The sequence below is a fragment of the Chaetodon auriga genome, chromosome 4 (assembly GCF_051107435.1).
Source record: "Chaetodon auriga isolate fChaAug3 chromosome 4, fChaAug3.hap1, whole genome shotgun sequence".
Classification (NCBI taxonomy): domain Eukaryota; kingdom Metazoa; phylum Chordata; class Actinopteri; order Chaetodontiformes; family Chaetodontidae; genus Chaetodon; species Chaetodon auriga.
The window spans coordinates 3,857,274-3,875,357 of record NC_135077.1 but is presented as its reverse complement, the minus strand read 5'-3'; the positions used below and the strand labels follow the sequence as shown (position 1 = coordinate 3,875,357).

At 41.8% G+C, this 18,084-nt stretch overlaps 2 protein-coding genes across 2 annotated transcripts; both read right to left on the bottom strand.

The window, feature by feature from the left end:
• Positions 1-1,009: 1,009 nt before the first annotated feature.
• Positions 1,010-4,377, bottom strand: rnaseh2a (ribonuclease H2, subunit A). The gene is made up of 9 exons (XM_076729704.1): positions 4,284-4,377; positions 3,839-3,970; positions 3,541-3,612; positions 3,264-3,390; positions 3,085-3,172; positions 2,546-2,683; positions 2,079-2,166; positions 1,778-1,901; positions 1,010-1,436 (listed from the first exon to the last, which is right to left on the bottom strand). The coding sequence occupies exons 2-9, from the start codon at positions 3,963-3,965 to the stop codon at positions 1,274-1,276; spliced, it is 927 nt and encodes a 308-aa protein (XP_076585819.1). The 5' UTR covers positions 3,966-3,970; positions 4,284-4,377; the 3' UTR covers positions 1,010-1,273.
• Positions 4,378-6,180: 1,803 nt separating this feature from the next.
• Positions 6,181-10,536, bottom strand: LOC143319560 (transcription factor Sox-10-like). The gene is made up of 4 exons (XM_076728630.1): positions 10,428-10,536; positions 9,361-10,034; positions 8,694-8,965; positions 6,181-8,468 (listed from the first exon to the last, which is right to left on the bottom strand). The coding sequence occupies exons 2-4, from the start codon at positions 9,801-9,803 to the stop codon at positions 7,684-7,686; spliced, it is 1,500 nt and encodes a 499-aa protein (XP_076584745.1). The 5' UTR covers positions 9,804-10,034; positions 10,428-10,536; the 3' UTR covers positions 6,181-7,683.
• Between the last annotated feature and the right edge of the window lie 7,548 nt (positions 10,537-18,084).

Genomic DNA, 18,084 nt, shown 5'->3' with positions numbered 1-18,084 from the left:
GGACACCCCTTCTTAGCCAGCTGCCTTTTGTGTTCCTGTGGTGAAATGTGACGTGTGTTATGTCACGCAGAGAGTTTTCTTTTGTTCAAGCGTTACCTTGAAGAAAAAGCCTGGAGATTCAGAAGAGGCTAAAGCTCTCAGGGAACATGAGACAGATCAACAACAGGAGAACACTGCTGTGATTTCTGAGAAGACAAGCGTTTGGCAACCATCTCCGGATCAGCCTATGGGATGCCAAACATGCTTTGTGGGTTAACAGAGTAATACCTTCATGCAGTAATACCTTCAAACCTCATCCTCCGTTTGGCCTCATTCATGTAGCGAGCAGTTTCAAAACGTAAGATTTTAACAGTTAATCAAACCTAATGAAAGCTAAAATTAGAATAAAACAAACATTTATGTAATAGAAAAGCAAGACTTCCCACTTTTCTAACAAAGGCTGGGTACTGAACCTCTGTAACTTTTTGGTGCTGACTGAAATGTGTCAAACTGAATCACTGAAAGCCCATCATTTCTCCTTGAAACTTATTGCACATCTTAAATTCTTTGATTGACAGTTGTGATTTCAATGACAATTTGGACTGCACGTCATTCAGGCAGTGTTCTTGTATGTTCTGTGTATGCACCAAAACTGGTCTTTGCACAGTACTGTAGCTCAAATAACATGATGAAGATGAGGCACTATGATTTCAGTATATGTGAAAGAATCTGTCCTGAGTGGTTTTCATTCATTCACGTCATGTTGCAGTGGATATTTCACATTTTTCCATTTTAATCATCACAATGTGGCTGTGTTGGGACTCATAGTTGCTCATGTGAAACACTGACAGTGCTTTTCAAATTTCTGGTGTATTTCGTCCTGTTGCCACCAGAGGGCAGTACTGGCATTAAAGATGACAAAATGTAAACACTGGTCTTGCTTTATCCTTCTGTTTTTGCACGCTGTGGGACTGTGAGAAACAATATTTCGATCCCTCTGCGTCTCCTGTACATACGTGAAACTGACAATGACTTTTGACATTTTATTTTTATAAAATTTTATATTTTATTTTAAAAACAAAGGAAGCAAATGAGTTTTAAACAGAACTTTTATGTATAAAAAAACAGATAGAGATAGATCTGCAGTGGTGATACAAACATCACGTGTCTGCAGTGTTTCATTAAAGTCCATCCAATCTGTCCTGAAGAACCAACTGTTTGGGCTGTATATGAAAATCTTCTTAAGAGCTTCTGGTTTCCTGTATGTGTGTGCACGTCCTCTACTGTGTTGTCTTCAGAGTGTGTCAAGGCTCTTCAGCCTCCGATCAGTGAAGAATCGATGTGTTTGGTGGGTCGGGTTTTGGTCTTTACCTCCAGCTGATGAACTGAAGTAGGACAACATGGACTTGTTGTTCTTCCTCTGCGCTGCCCTCTCTCCATCCTCCTCCTCATCATCCCTGAGCACAGATTCAACAAAACAATACTGATTTTTACACAGTGGTTAGCACTCATCTCTTTAAGACAAATCACTTGCACAGGCATTAAGCACGACCTGGAAATCAAAGAGGTTGGCTTCTACAGACTTAGGGAGAAGCTGTGAACTATTGTAATGCTTTCAAAAATGTTTTATCTGCTAATAATAGCTAATGACAGAGGAAGTAATTACCTCTGAGCTGAATCATCAAGATACTGTAAATCATGTGTTAATGCTGGATTTCAACAGTAGTCTTCTCTAACTCCTTAAATCAACCTCTGCTTTTATAACTTTTGCTCAAAATCAATTGTGAAAGCTCTTTACCAGTGGACAGTCACACCCTTGCTGTCCATCAGGGTTTGGGCAGTGCTCCAGCTAAATCGAACAAACTGAGGGTAACCGAACACTGGGTCCAGGTACTTCAGGAGCCATGCTTTAGTCTTGGGGTCTGAAAACGCAGGAAAAATATTGGTCTTGGTATCAGTTAAAAAATTTTTCTTTCTGTTAGTGACAGATTTTTATAAAATGAATACCCGATAAGTGTAAATGCAAACAAATGCTGATTTCCTCAAATAAGGGTGTCATTATGGGAGGATTATAAATAACTGTTGATTGTTCCTGTTACCACTGGGGTATCCTGAGCCGTAGTCTGAATCCACCTCTCCCAGGTCCTCAGCAAAGTTCCAGCCCTTTACAACCCGATCTCTAGCCACCTGAAAAATCAGCAAATAGCATCAGAAAAACTACTGACCAACTCTGAACAAAGCTTAAACTGTGGACACTGAGGCTTTTAGCACTGGAACATGTTAGCTTTGTAAGGCTGAAGGTACAGACTTTATATTCACACGAGGCAAAAAGGGAAGAAAAGAGCATTCGTCTCCACTGCCTACAACACCTGCAGTCTGTACTCATCAGGCTAAAGAACACTTGCTTCACTATTCTCACCACAAGATCAACTTCTGTCAATACATACTCAAGGTAACGTCACTGCCTTCTGGAGGTACAGTAATGTGGAGCTAACAAATGGTAACAATCAGAAATATGAACGGCATGAGAAAGAGACTGAGATCCAGCTGGCTGGTGGTCACTAACCTTCGCACAGATACTGGCTGCACTGACGATGGGGAAGAGGGAGTCGGCCTTCGGCTTCACAGTCACCTCAATACCCGGGAACAGCTTCGAGAGTTTGTCCTCATACTTGTCTGCTGGGCCAACGGTGTCCACAAATACCTGCAGAAACCCAGAGAGGTCAAGTGAAATAGAAAGGAGCAAAGATGAATGAGAGAAAATGAAGAGCTCACATTTCACTGGGGCTGCAAAACTATGGGAAGCATAAAGGTTTAATAACGAGAATGGCTACCTTATGGTCAAAATGCTATGCTTTTAAAGCAACAGGTTCAATCTAAAACACAATGAAGCTGTATTCAATTTGGTAATTTATTACATTTTGATTCTCTGATGTTTAACATGTTGTATGTTTCATTAAGTTATCAGTCGGACCTGACCCAGAACTGACACAAAGACCCTGTACTGACTGAATGAAAACAGTATGTGTAAAGCCAGCACAGGAGAAAATATGACCCTGACAATACAACAAAAACATTAGTGTGCACCTTCATCTGACTGCATACCTCTTTGATCTGTACTCCACAGTCCAAAGCGTACTGTAACAGGCCGATGGCTGTATCGTGTGAAAGGGCGTTCAGGTTATATTTTGTCCTACCAAAAGCAGACATTATATCAGGGTGTGAATACAGAACACACTTTATGAAAAGGAGAACATGTGCATGATGCGGTGTGTGCCACATGCCTCTGTAACATGCTGGTAGAGATCGTGTTTGGCGAGAGAATCTGCAGAGCCCAGCCAACATAACTTTTGGCTTCGTCCAGTTTCTCGAAAAGACTTTCTCTTTCTGCCTCTGTTAGAGTCTTTGAATCTGATAAGGGAGAGACAAAACACATCTGTTTGTTTGTAAAATATAAGAAAGTAATATTACTGAGGATGTCATTTACCACTGTGGAAGGGAAAAATAATTTATTGCTTATTCTGTTTATGTATTTTTTAAGGACTTAGTGAGTAGGATTACCTGCCACTTTCAAGTTCTTCATCTCCTCCTTTTTAGAAACTGGACAGAAACATATTCCATACACCATCGGCCCTGGATCACGAAAAAACATGTACGTACAGTAAATATATAAGCCACATATGCTGAAACACAGAGTGTTAAAACAATTGGACGATGCGTTCAAGAAGTGGTTGACAGTAAATCAAATCATCTCCATGATAAATTATGGACGACTGCAACAGATGATGTGAGGAAGCAGTCTCCCTAAAACACTGTAAATTACGAAGATATTCTCTTTAACAAGTAAGTGACAGCATACCCAGCACAGGCCCCCTGCCTGCCTCGTCAATGCCCAAACAGCAGTCTTCAGTCCGGCAGACATCAGGGATCTGAGAGGCCAGTCTGCAGCTGACGGAGTTGTCTGATTCAAAGGGGCCGAGGTCCATGACAGCTGACGGAGAGGAAAACAGACACGTATCAAACATTTATCTTATCACGTTCAAGACCTGTTCAATGCACAACTCTATCTTTAACCCTGACGTAAGGTGACTTATCGCGTTTACTACAACTCCTCACAACCAGCCGTGTTAGCCGCACAGCTGCCACAGACGTTAGCTAGCTCGTTCGTGCTGCTGGTACGGTTCAAACTACTCAAACTGACATTTTTTGTTGCCATGTCATGTTTAAGTGAGTACTTTTGGCCGTTCAACGGAAACACTAAAATAACAAATAATGTCATTAATGTCAATAAAGGTCATTCTTACCTATTCAGAAAGTGACTAAACTCGTCACAACTTCGTATTATGTTTCTGTCTGCTACAGATTTGGCGCCTCGGGAATGACGTCACACGCTTCTTCTTCTTCTTCTTCTTCTTCTTCTTCTTCTTCTTCTTCTTCTTCTTCTTCTTCTTCTTCTTCATTTTGGCACATTACCGCCACCGGTTGGTCTGGAGTCTGACCACACGCAAACACAAAATCTATGGATATAAAAGGACGGATAAACAGGTAATAACTCTTTTTTATTCCATATGTCTTGCTTTTAATCTGGTGCATGGCCTGTAATGTGTTTTCTTCAGAAGTAACCTTTCCATAAGTAAAAACATCAAAAGCAGAATAGCCACAAGCAAAAGACATAAAGGGTAAGTACATAAGGAAAATATACTAGTACTGATTAGACAAAATTGCTCCTTTCTGAGTGTTATATTCCATTCTGTGAAGTAAGAAGTGAAGTAAAAATGGAGCAGAAATACTCAAATAAAATGTTTCCTAAGTACAGTAAGTGAGTAAATGTACCTCTTACTTTCCACCAATCTGAACAGCTGGATTGATTTCACAAAAACAGCAGTCCTTATTTTTTACACAGTCATTTCACCTTCCCTCACTTTTTTGCATTTAGGACAGATCAAATTAATCAACATGCCTTCCCTTGCCAGATTTGTCTAATGGACTTACTTGCAAAGACAAAAGTGTTTCATACGAGTTAAAACCGGACATGTTTGATAGAAATATTACAAAAGGGACATCCGGCTCGAAGGAGGACCTCTTTCTGGAATTTCCCCTCGCGGGACAAATAAAGGAATATTGAACTGAATTGAAAGAGACATGAGTGGATAAACACTCAGTGAATAAGGCCCCCCCTGAACCCGTCATGATCTGATGCCCACTTTGCACAGTTGGTAATTCTACCATGAAAGCAGATCAAAACTAAAAAAAAACATTTTGCTGCAGCAGATGTATTTTCCATGCTTTTTAAAAATTTTACATCCTTGCTGATTTCCCCGGATTCCAAATTTTTTGTTCTTTCCTAAAAAAAAAATATTATCTGACTGTTTTGCACAGTTCAAGGTTTATTTCTGCTTCATTATGTTTTTTTTTTGTTTTGTTTTTTGTTTTTGTTTTTTTAACAAAGTTAGGCTTAAAGCTGGAGCCACAGAAGCTGAGCTATTGTCTTCTTCTTTTCTCTCTTCCCACCTCATTATCTTATTTCTTTCCTTGCTCACAGCGTGATTCTATCAGCTCCCTGAGTGCCACCATTTTTCAAATTCATAAACCAAATGCACCTTATGAAATAAGAGCTTTATTTTGTTTTGTTTTTGTTTTTTTCAAAAATCTCCATGCCTATCATCATCTTCTTTTCTTTGTTTTCTTCTCCGTCAAACACAAAACCAGTACAATGAACCTGACATTTTGATTCTGGATGGGTTTTAGCAGCAGCTGAATGTGGAGGCATGGCGAGGCAGCCTCAGGTGGAGAGGAGAGGGCAGAATGAAAGGAAAGCCATGTACAAAAGTCCAAGTGTATGCTGGTTACTGAGCTGAAATTGGCCTTGCCTCTGGCTCTTTACACCCACCCCTTCTCTCTCTTTCTGTCCCTCTCCCTCGGTGAATAGCTCTCTTTGTTTTTCTCAGTAACACGCAGTCCCCAGCCGATTAAATGTGGGGAATTAGTAGTCAATTTTAGCCTACCACACACACAAACACTCTAAACAGCTTAGGTTGGTGGGGCACTGATTGTGTTGTTATTACAGTTCACACGTCAGCAGCGTGTTTTTAATTCATTATTTTGTTCACCCTTAAGTTGCTCACTGCCCCATGTGTTATCTCTGAACCATCGCTGCTGCATAAAGTAACGCTCTTACACAGGATGTTTTTTTTTTTTTTTATAAATAAATTGATTTAATAGATGACAACAATAATATTTCAACATTGCTTTTCTTGTATGGAAGCAAAATACTCAAGTGAATGTATAGCAAACACTTTACAAAACTATCCAGAATTATACAAAATGGAAGAAGCAAAGGTGTGACACACAATGCATTATTACTTACATAACAATAATAACTACATGGTAAGAGGGTCAGTATAAAATGATAAAGTATGCATCACGTAATAAAGGTGAAGCCTGTGGTAATGACCATTAATCACATTGCTGAAGAGGAAGAGGGCTACTTGGGCACAATATAGGAAACAAACTGTAAAGACAAGAAACACGCTTTTGGCCTACATGCAGTGCAGAACGGTCGTACATGTGATTCTAATCCTTAAGTAGGACCCAAAGCTGGCCAATTATCTCAAGAGCTTTGGTTGAGACTTTGTACTTATAGATTTTAACTCAATTATTGGATAAATCAGATGTGAATCAGAAAAATGTTAGGCACTTAAAAAGCAAAAAACTAAACAAAACAGAAAAACAAAAACAAAAAAAACTTAAGTGGAAGTTTACTGCTCTGAAATTTTGAATACCTTCAGCAGTATTTTAGCAGGTATCCAGAGATGAATTTGTCCTTTGCTATTGGCACAAAATGAGCAGAGCTGAGGTAAGCGTCCAAGACCGAGCGATAAGCTGAAATACATCTTAAAGAGCTCTCTTTCCCTCTCTTTTTCCTATTTTTCCCCTTAAATGTTTAATTCTTCAGTTCAGTAAAGTCAATGTAATGAAAGGACAGAAATCCAGAGTGCGACCTACAAGGAAAAAAGGTTGCAATTATCCTTTTCTGGCCACAAAAAAACAACCCCGGGGTACATCTCGTAGAAACAAAACATGTTTTTTCCCAAAGCAGTGGTGCAGATGTATTAGTGTAATATCAAATCAGTCACAATAAAGTTACACCCTAGGATATCAACAACAACAATAAACTTACTACTCATATAAAATAACACAAAAACATCAAAAACATCTGCTTTAGTTTGGTTAATAAAATCTGATTATGTCAGTCTAACCCCGTCGTCTGTGGGTCAAATCAGAGTCACTTGTCACTGCAACATGTGTCCACGCTCAGTGTCTCACTCGTCTACCTCTCGTATACACACTTCCTGTACGTCTCAACTTATAAGTTTATGATGGCACACATTTGTTAAGGTTTTATTTAATTTTGATTGGCTATTGACCCATGATTCACACTTTATATCCTGTGAGTCTGTGGCTGTTTTTTTTTTAACTGTGTAAGGCCCCATGGATGCATCTTGCATTATATTGGCTAAAAAAGTAAAAACCTCTAATATAACATCAATATGGCACGGACACACACACACACACACACACACACACACACACACACACACACACACACACACACACAAGCAACCATTCACATATTTTCACTCCCACAGACACACAGATCCACTCGCACACTTCCCATATTTCCCTCTGCTCAGCTGGTCTCCCTCAAGGTCTTGTGAGTGTGGTGTAAACAGGCTGCTCCCAGTGTGTGGGGCTGTGAGAGGGGGCCACGCTGGAGGGGTCTCCTATGGTAGTGTACAGAGGCCTCTGTGTAGGGCCCATGTAGGAGAAGGCTGAGTACAGCCCTGGTGCCTGGCTGGAGTGGGCATAGTACGCCCCAGGGGCCTGGTGCTCTCCATACTCAAACTGAGCCCTGGAGGCCAGCGAGGGGAAAGCAGAGCCATAATGAGGGAGGCTGAGCGGGGTGTAGGTGACGTGGGTGCCTGAGGAGGGAGAGGACGAGGCCTCGGCGTAGTGGCTCCCGGACCCAGACTCGCTCTTGATCTGGGCCTTGGAGGGGTCAGAGGAAGATGGAGAGGCCTGAGGCTGCTGCTGTTTGGAGAGCCAGGCGGAATGCCCGCTAGCAGCAGCCAGGGCGTAGGCGTAAGATGAGGCCGAGGATCCAGCTGCAGGGGCCCCGGTTGCACTCTGTGGGTGGCCATTTGGAGGAAGGTACTGATCAAACTCGTTCACGTCAAATGGCTCGATGTTGGCCATCACCTCATGGCTGATCTCACCGATGTCCATGGTGCCAAAGTCGATGTGGGGTTTAGCACTAGATGATGATGGACCACCGGAAGACCCTTCGGCTCCCACCCCGAGGGCTCCCCTGGACCCCCCTGATCCTCCGGCCGCTCCTGCTGCCCCCTCCCTCTTGGCATCTGACAATTTCCCAGACTGGAGCTCTGTCTTTGGGGTGGTGGGGGGTGTGGGTGGGCTGTGACCCTGGCCTAGAGGAGAGAGGACAACATGACCAGATGAACTTTGACATCAGGTACAACTCAGTTTTTTTTTTGTGTGTCTCACATCAATGTTACTTTGATGTAGGAATTATGGGACAAATTATTTGGTTTTTTTTATGTTCCCCTTTGCCTCCCCATGATGTCTCTTGAACTATCAAAATAAAAATAATGATTGATTTTTGTGTCCAGACGCAGAACCTGTGAGCTACCTACCAGCAGGATGGTGGTGGTGGTGGTGGTGGTGGTGCAGGTCACCCAGGGGAGATCCAGCCCCGCCGTTGTGCTCCAGATGCAGGGTTTTGTAGTGTGACTGGGAGTGGCTGGCCTCCCCTTCCCCCTGGCTATCAGACTCACTAGCAGGCGTTAGTTTGCCGTTTTTGCGCCTCCGGGGCTGGTACTTGTACTCTGGGTAGTCCTTCTTGTGCTGTTTCCTCAGCCTCTCCGCCTCCTCGATGAATGGCCTCTTGTCGTTCTCGTTCAGCAGCCTGGGGGGAGAAAAACAAGCAGTGATTTTAGTCTCATAAGCCGCCTGCCTTAATGTGGAAGTATTTTCTTAGCATGCGTGTAAAAATTAGAAATATTTTCCCATTCAACCCCGTGCGTAACGGGTAAGTAGATGAGATGAGAGCAAAACGCGCCATTTAGGCCTCTAAAAATCTAAGTTTAGTACATATTATACATCATATAAAAGCAACATAACAATAGAGAACAAGTTGGTTTCTGTTTCTATGTGTTTCCTTGTTTTTAATCACAAATTTGAGCTCATTTTTAACATGTTCAGTACATCCACGTACCCTATCCTTTACGCACAGACTACACAGGAAATGTGCCACTGTATGGCCACTCTGTTCTTCTACTGGGACAGTCGCCCCATACAAACCTCCACAGTTTGCCCAGGGTTTTGCTGAGCTCCGCGTTGTGCAGGTGAGGGTACTGGTCAGCCAGTTTCCTCCTCGCCGCTTGCGCCCACACCATAAACGCGTTCATGGGCCTCTTTACGTGGGGTTTCGCTTTGTTTCCGTTGTTTACGCGTACAGGCATTGGCACTAGTGTCCAGTCATATCCGTCCAGCACCTGACTGACCGCCTCCCTGATGCCGATCGGGAAGCGATCGTCCTCTTCCTCTGATTTGACTCCGGATCTGCCTCCATCGTCTCCGCTGCCATCCGCAACACACAGCGCGGCCAGCTGCGGCGGCGGGCCGGTCAGAGGGGAGTCCTGGCCGGGTGGCGCTCCGGGTTGAGTCGGTGAGAGTGAGTGACCGTCGTCTGACCCTCCCGGACTCAGTTCCGCCTCAGACAGGCTGTGCTCCTCGCCAGACATTTTGTTTCAATTTTAGCTAATGACAAGACAACCCTCGAATACAAAATTTGTTTCAGAGAGAGTCCAAACTATTCAGTGCAATGCAATCGTTTTAATCGAATAAGATGCCTGGAGTCTACGACGGTCCCAGTTATTGCAGACTGTTCTCAGGCAAAGCCATACTGCTGCGTAAAAGTGTCCAAAACCTTTCCACCGCTGGCTGGAAATCCGTTTCAGCAAAAGCAGTTACACCTAAAATCATACCAAGTACAATAGAAGCATTTCAGTACCAATAAAGTTCACAGATGCAGAAAATTGTCATTTTTGTTTTCCTGCGAGTTGAACATGGCTTGTCAAGAGTTAATGTGACAATATACCTACCAAAACTGCACATCTAGCTAATAATAATAATGATGATAATAATAATATTATTATTATTTGGACGAAAGGAGCGCTTCCAGAAGAATAATATTCCGCCCATAGAATAATTTAATTAAAGCCAAATTAACGCCAAAACTCTCTCAATTTAAAAAGTAGGAATACACCTGGCACATAAATACCGATATTAAACATTCCGTTGTATCTTATAAATTTCGTTTTTTTAAAAAAAAAGAAAAAAAAAGAAAAAAAAAAAGCATAACTTACCAGTTTAGATGTCCAGTGGTTCAACATGGGAGTGTGTGTGGCTGACTGTAGAGCCGATGAATGGCTGCTCTGTGTGGCAACACCGGAGCTTAAAGAGCGCCTTGTGAGAAGGACTGGGAGAAAAAAAAGTGATTGAAAGTGGAAAACATTCCCAGAGAGGCAGCATTCCAGCACACAGTCAGCCCCGCCCCCCGGCACCACGCCGCGCCCCGATTGGTCCTCTAATTATCCCCCTGCGCTCTGATTGGCCGGCAGCAGCACACAGTTAATGCTCGTCTGTCCGTCGCTGCAACATTTCCAACAGAGAAAAGGTGAGATTTTACATCGGAGTGGCTTAAATGACTCTACAGTGCGGCCATTTAGAGGCAGGAGAAGGCCAGCTTTGTTGGACGTGTTGACATGTTTTATCAAACAAATAAACAATCATGAGCAGAGTTATTGCCTCCTGTGGTCACGATCCTCGAAAAAAAGAAAAAAAGAAAAAAAAAACCTCTGATTTGTAAAGTTCAGCTCTGATTGAACCGGATTCAGGAAATCAGGCTTACAAGTTTGAAATGTAAAGAAATTTGGCAAAACTTTATCAGGGAGACGTACGTTCAGTAAACAAATAGCCAACTAGATCATATTTTTTAAAGGAAAGACAAGAAAAATAATTTAAAATAACTCACCAGGTATATGGAAAAGGCCGAATTTGAGCAATAATGTCATAGAATCAATGTTAATTAATCCAGCATCAACATGTTTTCTATCTGACCAAATCTTTGAATACATTATAACCTTTAAAAAAACAAGAAAAGTGTCCATTCTCATTAACTATGGCCTGCAAGCACGATGAATTAAATCATCAGTTAATGCAATTAAAAAAAAAGAAAAAAAAAACGAAATTAGAAACGACAGAGTGACTTCAGCAGAAATACACAAATGTGCTGACAAATATTCACTCACACCAATAATGTTTTTGTGTAATGATACAACCCTTCTCAACACGCTCCTGGAAGAGTACTGTTGTATTGATTGTCGTTTAAAAGCTACAGACTGTGAAACCAGTAAGACCGCTGTGTTCAGGTTTAGTGGTGCAGCTGGTCTGTTAAAGAGGGACGCTGATCTACAGCACGATGCCTTTTAAAGCAAAGACAACACATTAATCAGTGACTGATATCACTCTGCAAAATGTTTCAATAGTACAACTGTGTTTACTCTGTGTGTGTGTGTGTGTGTGTGTGTGTGTGTGTGTGTGTGTGTGTGTGTGTGTGTGTGTATCTGTGTATTAGCACATCGTATATCTTCTCATCACTTAGGAAAGTGTCCTACTTAGCCTGACAAACCTGCACTGTCCACTGTATCGGACATCCAAGAAAACTGATGATGATTGGTGAATGTTTTTTTTTTTTTTTTTTTTTTTTTTTTTATGTGATCAGAAACAAGACTTTTAGTGTTATACTCATTTCCCCTGACCAGATTCCAGCCAGTCTCTGTTTGACTTCAAGCTGCGCGCACAATGATGATGTCATACAGATAAAAAATGACTCCTGAGTAACAGGTAATGTTGTTGCAAGATTTTAGGATAAAGAAGCCATTCGTTCCATTAAATAAAACGGAAAAAAAGCCTTAAAGGTCCCACTACCGCTGTCAGTCATGTAGACATTATTTCAGAAATCACCAGTCCGACATTAAAGACCACATCAACTTAAACCTTGTTTTTAATATCACATCTTAAATGTGATTCAGTGTGTAATTATTTCATTACATTAATGGTTAGGGTTAGGTCAGTACAATAACTTCCTTACTTCCTATCAATTAGCAGCAATTAGGAGGTTGAGAGAAAACTCTTAGTTAATGGTCTAGCAGCTGTGGAATAAGGCATCAATAAGTGCTTTATAATGACTAATAAAGAACCAATATGCAACTAACGCGCATCCTAATAACTAACTGACTACCTTAATATAAAGTGTTGCCAATCAAGCTGCTGTAAATACTAAGGTGGCTCATTGGCACTGGCACACCCTTGAATTCACTTTTTCTTGATCAGTCAATCTAAGACTGTATTTTCTCGTATTTCTTGCCCTTAAAACAAGACTGCAGCAGTGGGAAAGGTTGCTTTAGTCAGTACATGCTTGTAGGCCGTGATTTGTGCCGTTACAGCAGGGCCTGATGGGGAAAGAGACAACTGACTGAGCAGCATCTGATGCGCGCGCGCGCACACACACACACACACACACACACACACACACACACACACACACACACACACACACACAATGAATGCAACAATAACCCCAGTGTGTCCGTTGCCTCTCATGTGGAGCCTGACTCTCAGTTTTCTCCCTCTCTCTCTCTCTCCTCTCTTTGCTCTCTTTGTCTCCATCTCAGGTGAATTGTAGCCATGTGATCAAACGCCCAAGCCTCTATCCATTAACCCTCGTAAATGAAAAAAATGGGGAACAAAAAGCAGTTTTGTGCTGCAAACATGGAAAAAAATGATAACAGAGAGCGATGTGTGCGTCTTTCTCCCCTTATGTCCGAGCATAGACACTAGTGGCGCACACAGAAAATACTCTGCAGCAGACGGGACACATGGATCTCCCTGTTCCTCCCGCTCCGACACTTTTCTGTCTCTAAATGCTCCACAGCACCTGGATTTGGGCCTCGGAAGTGCTGATGGTTGGGGGGCGATGTTTGGGGATGAAGGGGGTGACGGGTTGTTGGTGGGAGGGTGGGGGACACCTTCATGCTGCACCCCACCGACCAAGCAGCAGCACTGGGATCCTGCATGAGGCCTCCGGGGCTTGCGAAGTGAGTGTTCGTCTGTGAGCTGCCGGCTGACATGAGGGTGATTGTTGCTTGTTGTTTTGCAGGAAAGTGTTTTTAGAAAAAAGTGCGCGTCGTTTCTGTGCTTTGGAGGAAACTGCGGTTTTACGGAGGGTCTTTAGTAAGTGCGGCGAGATGTGCATGGGCCCCCAGGGAGCCAGACAGACTGTCAGACAGAGCGACATATGTTAGTTTTATCTTCAGAGTGTGTCCTTGCTGAAAAAAAAATCCATTGTAGAATTTAATCATTTAAATGGCCCCTGAATGCGTTGGCAATATTGCATTTAATGTGCAGGATAGTGCGTTAAAAAGCCATATTCTATAATATTCTCATATTCTGCGTCTTATTAATAACTTCAGCACACATGGTGTTAAGTATCTTTGCACGAGCAATGTGTTACAGTGACTGCCGATTCAGTGCAGAATTGTGGAAGACTTAACTATTGTTATTTCCCGTGGTGCTCATTCAGAGACTGTAAACTTTCTACGTTTCTGTCTGTCAAAGTTGTATTTTATCAGCAAGCGTGGAGCGCTTTAGTTTCATATTCAGTCAGTTTTTCTTTTGTTGATATTGAAAATTAAAGAAAGCTTATCGAAAAAGAGATTTAGGAAATGATGTGTTTTAACCAGCATTTTTTTTTTTTCTGTTGAAAGTCTTTCAAGGTGAAAACAATGATATGATGCAGCTTCTGTTCATAATTTGTATCCAGACCAAATCTTTTTTTTTTTTTTTTGTCATTATCATTTGTCCTGAAATATTTTAGACTGAGACAAAATAATCAAACGAACTTTTAAAAACTTTTGCCATTCAGAAATCAAATCTGTAGCTATAAGCTTTTCGTTATATGCGTTTCTTTATATTATTCATGTGCTTATTAAAGCCTTTAATAATGGAACGAGGAGCAACCTGAACGAGGCAGAGCCTTTAGAATATTATCGAAACGCGATGTCCGATGTTTAATAAGTCCGGTCCATTATTTTTAAAAATCAGCTATTTTAGGCCTTAATATTAAAATGTATTTCTTCCAACGAATGGAAAACAAAGACAGCAGGGGGCTTTTTTTTTCCTTTCCCTAATTAATTCTAAATTTGCGTGACTCTTTAGGCATCAGAAAGTTGTTCCCGTTATGTTTTTGTTGCTCCGAGACAAAAAAAAAAAAAAAAAGAAAAAAAGAAAAAAAAAAAGTTTGATAGATATTTAAAGATGTGAATTTAGATAAATGCTGTGTGTGGTTTCTTGATTGTTTTATCACTTCATCATTGTTTGCCCGCAGGTCTTCAGCTCTTCAGCCTAAAATAGTCCTAATTTCTCCCTGTATTACACTCTGCTTTGTTTCCTCATTTTTAGATATTTGCCTTTATATACATTTCAAATGAATCATATTTTATATTATTTGTATTTCTAATCAAACATCCCACAGTTTTTCTGTCTATTTGGATATAGTTCAGTGAAAAAAAATGTGACTAATTGAACAAAATGAACTTCAAACTTGCCAGCCTGAGTTCAGTTTCAGGAAATGAGAGAGTGGATATCAAACTCCTTCGGTTTAATCTACAGAGGCTTTAGTAATGATATGAGCACCAGCACTGATTTAATATAAAGGGACAATCAACTCATGTATTACCTTTACATCACTGATAACATTTACTTTTCTTCTCCTTCATTCTGAGAGCTCAAACTGACAGGCCTCAGCATGGGGCTGGTACTTTGCACACATTCATGATCTCTGGGTGTGCGTTTGAAGCTTTAAAAAAGTCATTCTTTTAACCAATGAGGACTTTTTAAAAAGTGTATATATTTGCTTTGACAGGTTAGATGTCACATGAAATGAAACAACTCATAGATATTCCACCTGTGACCCAAATCTAAAGACAGAAATATCACCTGTTCATGTCTGTAAGTTGATTCAACTCATTTGTGCACAGAAAGACAAGCAATCTGCCGTTTTGCTTGGAATCCGCAACGCCATGCATTTCCCGACATATTAGACATCTATGTCCTGTGTGAAACTATCATGGGCCTCGGGGAAGCTGAAACTTGTTAGAAAATAGAGCTCACATGGTTGCATCAGGCCCTGTGCTAACCTGCCATGTGACTGCAGTAATGGGCCTCTCCATGGCTGCACAGACCACTGGGTCACAAGAGCCCGTTTCCTGCAGCTCCTGAGGGAGAAGATGGGCGGAAAAGGTCTCATGATCAGCAGGGAGGTCAGAGATCATGATCAGCAAGGGACGGGGTCAAAGAGTCAGCCTTCAGGTGCACATAGTCAGCCATCTTTCGTGTGCGATCGGGATGAAATTGAGTCAATGAGTTTGAGGCAGATAAATTTATTTCTGAAGAATATTTTGCTGCAGATGTTTTCAGGTAGAAATGATCAGGTGGTGGAAGGACAAAGAAAGTAGGCGAGGAAAGAAAGAGAGGACGCCCTTTTGCTTTGGCCTAAATACTTGAACAGCTCCCAGGGGAAATTCCTGAAATCTGACGATGGATGGAGAGAAAAAGGTTAAGAAAGAGAGAGAAACGGAAAGATGCAGATAGTGTGAGAGAGAGTGTGAGAGGGATGCAGATAAGGGAGGCATGCACAGCGGTCAAATATTCACATGCTGGGTCACATTCTGCATTAAGCTGATGCATAATTGGTGGAAAACATTCATTCTCATGTCAATGGGCACATTGGGGCTGAAAAGAATGGCGTCACTTGTTCCAAAAGATGACGAACTCGACAAAAGGATCGTAAATTCTGTGTCAGAAGTGGGGCAGACGCATGTTTTCTTCTTTCCAAGCTTCAGATTTCATTCCAAAATGCTTATTTGAAATTGGCCATTTAAAATGAATTAATCTGCAGATACAAGTGCTTTTCTCATGCTTTTAGTTTCCTTTGCATTTTCTTGGTTTGTGGAAAACACTGCACTTAATTCATAAAGGCCATTTCCTCTCAGGGTTTGTGCGAAAAACAGTTGAGCTCAGTGCTTTTGCGTGGGGAATTCCAGCTCTGAAGCCAGACTATCAATAAAACTGAACTTCATGTGACTCAAATATTGTGACTCAAGATTTTCACACTGTACTGTACATCTCGTTAATTCTCCTCAAGCCAGCCTCTGACAGCCGCCGTGTTGGAACGTCTAACAGGCCATAAACACAGTTCAGTAGCTGAGAATGCAAGCAGTGGCTCTGCTTTCATTATCAAATCATGCTGGGAACAAACTCGTGAACTAATCACACCAAGGCCTGCAGGTGTTTTCTGGATTCATCACTGGATTTAACCATCTTGCAGACTTTGTAAGTGTTGATGATGCAGTGATACGCCTTCCATGGGGATGAATAAAAAATGATTCTGCTATCTGACCTCTGCCACTCCGTTTTTTGCCCATTTTCACCCAGTAAATTAGTGCAGCTGCACCACACTTAAATGGGTCCCCCTCTTTTTTCTCTGGGAGTGTATGTGACCGAGCATGAATCCTCTCTTTGTGCTCTGTCTGCAGTTTCCCCCCTCTATAGTTTCTTGCCTTCTTCGTCTCTTTTATTTGGGAGAGAGGGGCTTCGGTTGCGATGGCGGCAGCACTGGTGAGGTGGTGGTAGCGATGGTGGTGGCGGCGGCAGGGAAGAGGGGGGAGCGGGTAACTTGTTGGACCACATTCCTGTGCAGCTGTGGAGGCTGGTGCAGGGTGGGGGGTGGAGGGCAGAGCAGGATCATCATTGCATTGCAGGGCATCATGAATGGCTTATTGTTCGGTGGTTTGCTGTGTCCGCATCTCTTTGCTACAACTGCAGCCTGAGAGAGAAATGGAGGAAGAGAAAATGACCAGCAGAGAGATAAAGACAGACATTTAGATTTGTATTTGCAGCACTGATGGGAAAGAGAGATGAAAAACTAAAGAAAGAGTGTGAGAGAGAAGCCTGAGAAAAAGCCAGATTTTGACCTCATATTTGTGCGCCTGACTCAGATGCAGGAGGATGTTGAAAAGCGGTGATGGTGATGATGATGAAGAAGATGGGGATGAGGGTGACATGGACAATGGTGGCATTCATATTATGACTCCATGACGTTTTTGCCCCTCGGTCATACGTGCCAGCACGCCGTTTAGTCATGCAAATGTGTCGGCTGTTATGACACTTAGAATTCTTGCCCTCTGCAGACGTGCAGAGACGAAATCGGCAGTTGGAAATGTTTCTTCTCTTCATTGTAAGAACATGAGATTGAATTTACGAATGTGATATTATCTGATATTGTGCTTTTGTACTTGTGGAATCATGATTATTGTACACTGTTTTTGTCATGTCTTGCTTGTGTTGTTTGTAATTACTGTCTCCATGTGATTGTTTTTCAAAACATTAAAATGGACAAAAGCAGATTGTGAATATATGAATCCAGGTGAGCCCCAGGCCTTCAATCAGCATCCAGCTGAGCAGCTGAGCCAGTACTTATTCTCCATATGAGAGGCTGCAGACAGCTTCAGTTGAGACCTGAACACTTTTTATATCTTTGATTTATTTTTTTTTGGATTCATCAGTTCATTGTTTAGTGTTTGGATTGTCAAAAAATTAAAACATGCGTAGCAAAACTTTGAGAGTTGACATTTTCATGTGTTTAGTTTGACTGACAGTCGAACACCCAAACATATTTAGTTTGAAATGACATGTGACAAAGAAAATCAGCAAATCCTCTCATTTCAGAGGCTGGAGCCACAGAATATTAAACATTATCGTCACAATTCCCGCTTAAGAAATGACTGAGACGGTTCATTGATTATCAAAATAGTTGTTTTTCTGTCAGTAGATTCATTGATAAATTGTCTGCTGGCTCACTGACCTATGCCTGCTTGTTCTGGTACTTATTGTGAAGTCTTT

What these genes read in the sequence shown, in the direction of transcription:
- rnaseh2a (XM_076729704.1), bottom strand. Translation starts at nt 3,965, where the DNA reads ATGGACCTCGGCCCCTTTGAATCAGACAACTCCGTCAGCTGCAGACTG. An exon ending in TCTACCAGCATGTTACAGAG is followed by an intron (nt 3,173 to 3,263) that starts GCATGTGGCACA and finishes TGCTTTTGGTAG; the next exon opens with GACAAAATATAACCTGAACG. An exon ending in GTGGAGTACAGATCAAAGAG is followed by an intron (nt 2,684 to 3,084) that starts GTATGCAGTCAG and finishes GGGTTTCTGCAG; the next exon opens with GTATTTGTGGACACCGTTGG.
- LOC143319560 (XM_076728630.1), bottom strand. Translation starts at nt 9,803, where the DNA reads ATGTCTGGCGAGGAGCACAGCCTGTCTGAGGCGGAACTGAGTCCGGGA. An exon ending in ACCCTGGGCAAACTGTGGAG is followed by an intron (nt 8,966 to 9,360) that starts GTTTGTATGGGG and finishes TTCTCCCCCCAG; the next exon opens with GCTGCTGAACGAGAACGACA. An exon ending in CCACCACCACCATCCTGCTG is followed by an intron (nt 8,469 to 8,693) that starts GTAGGTAGCTCA and finishes TCTCTCCTCTAG; the next exon opens with GCCAGGGTCACAGCCCACCC.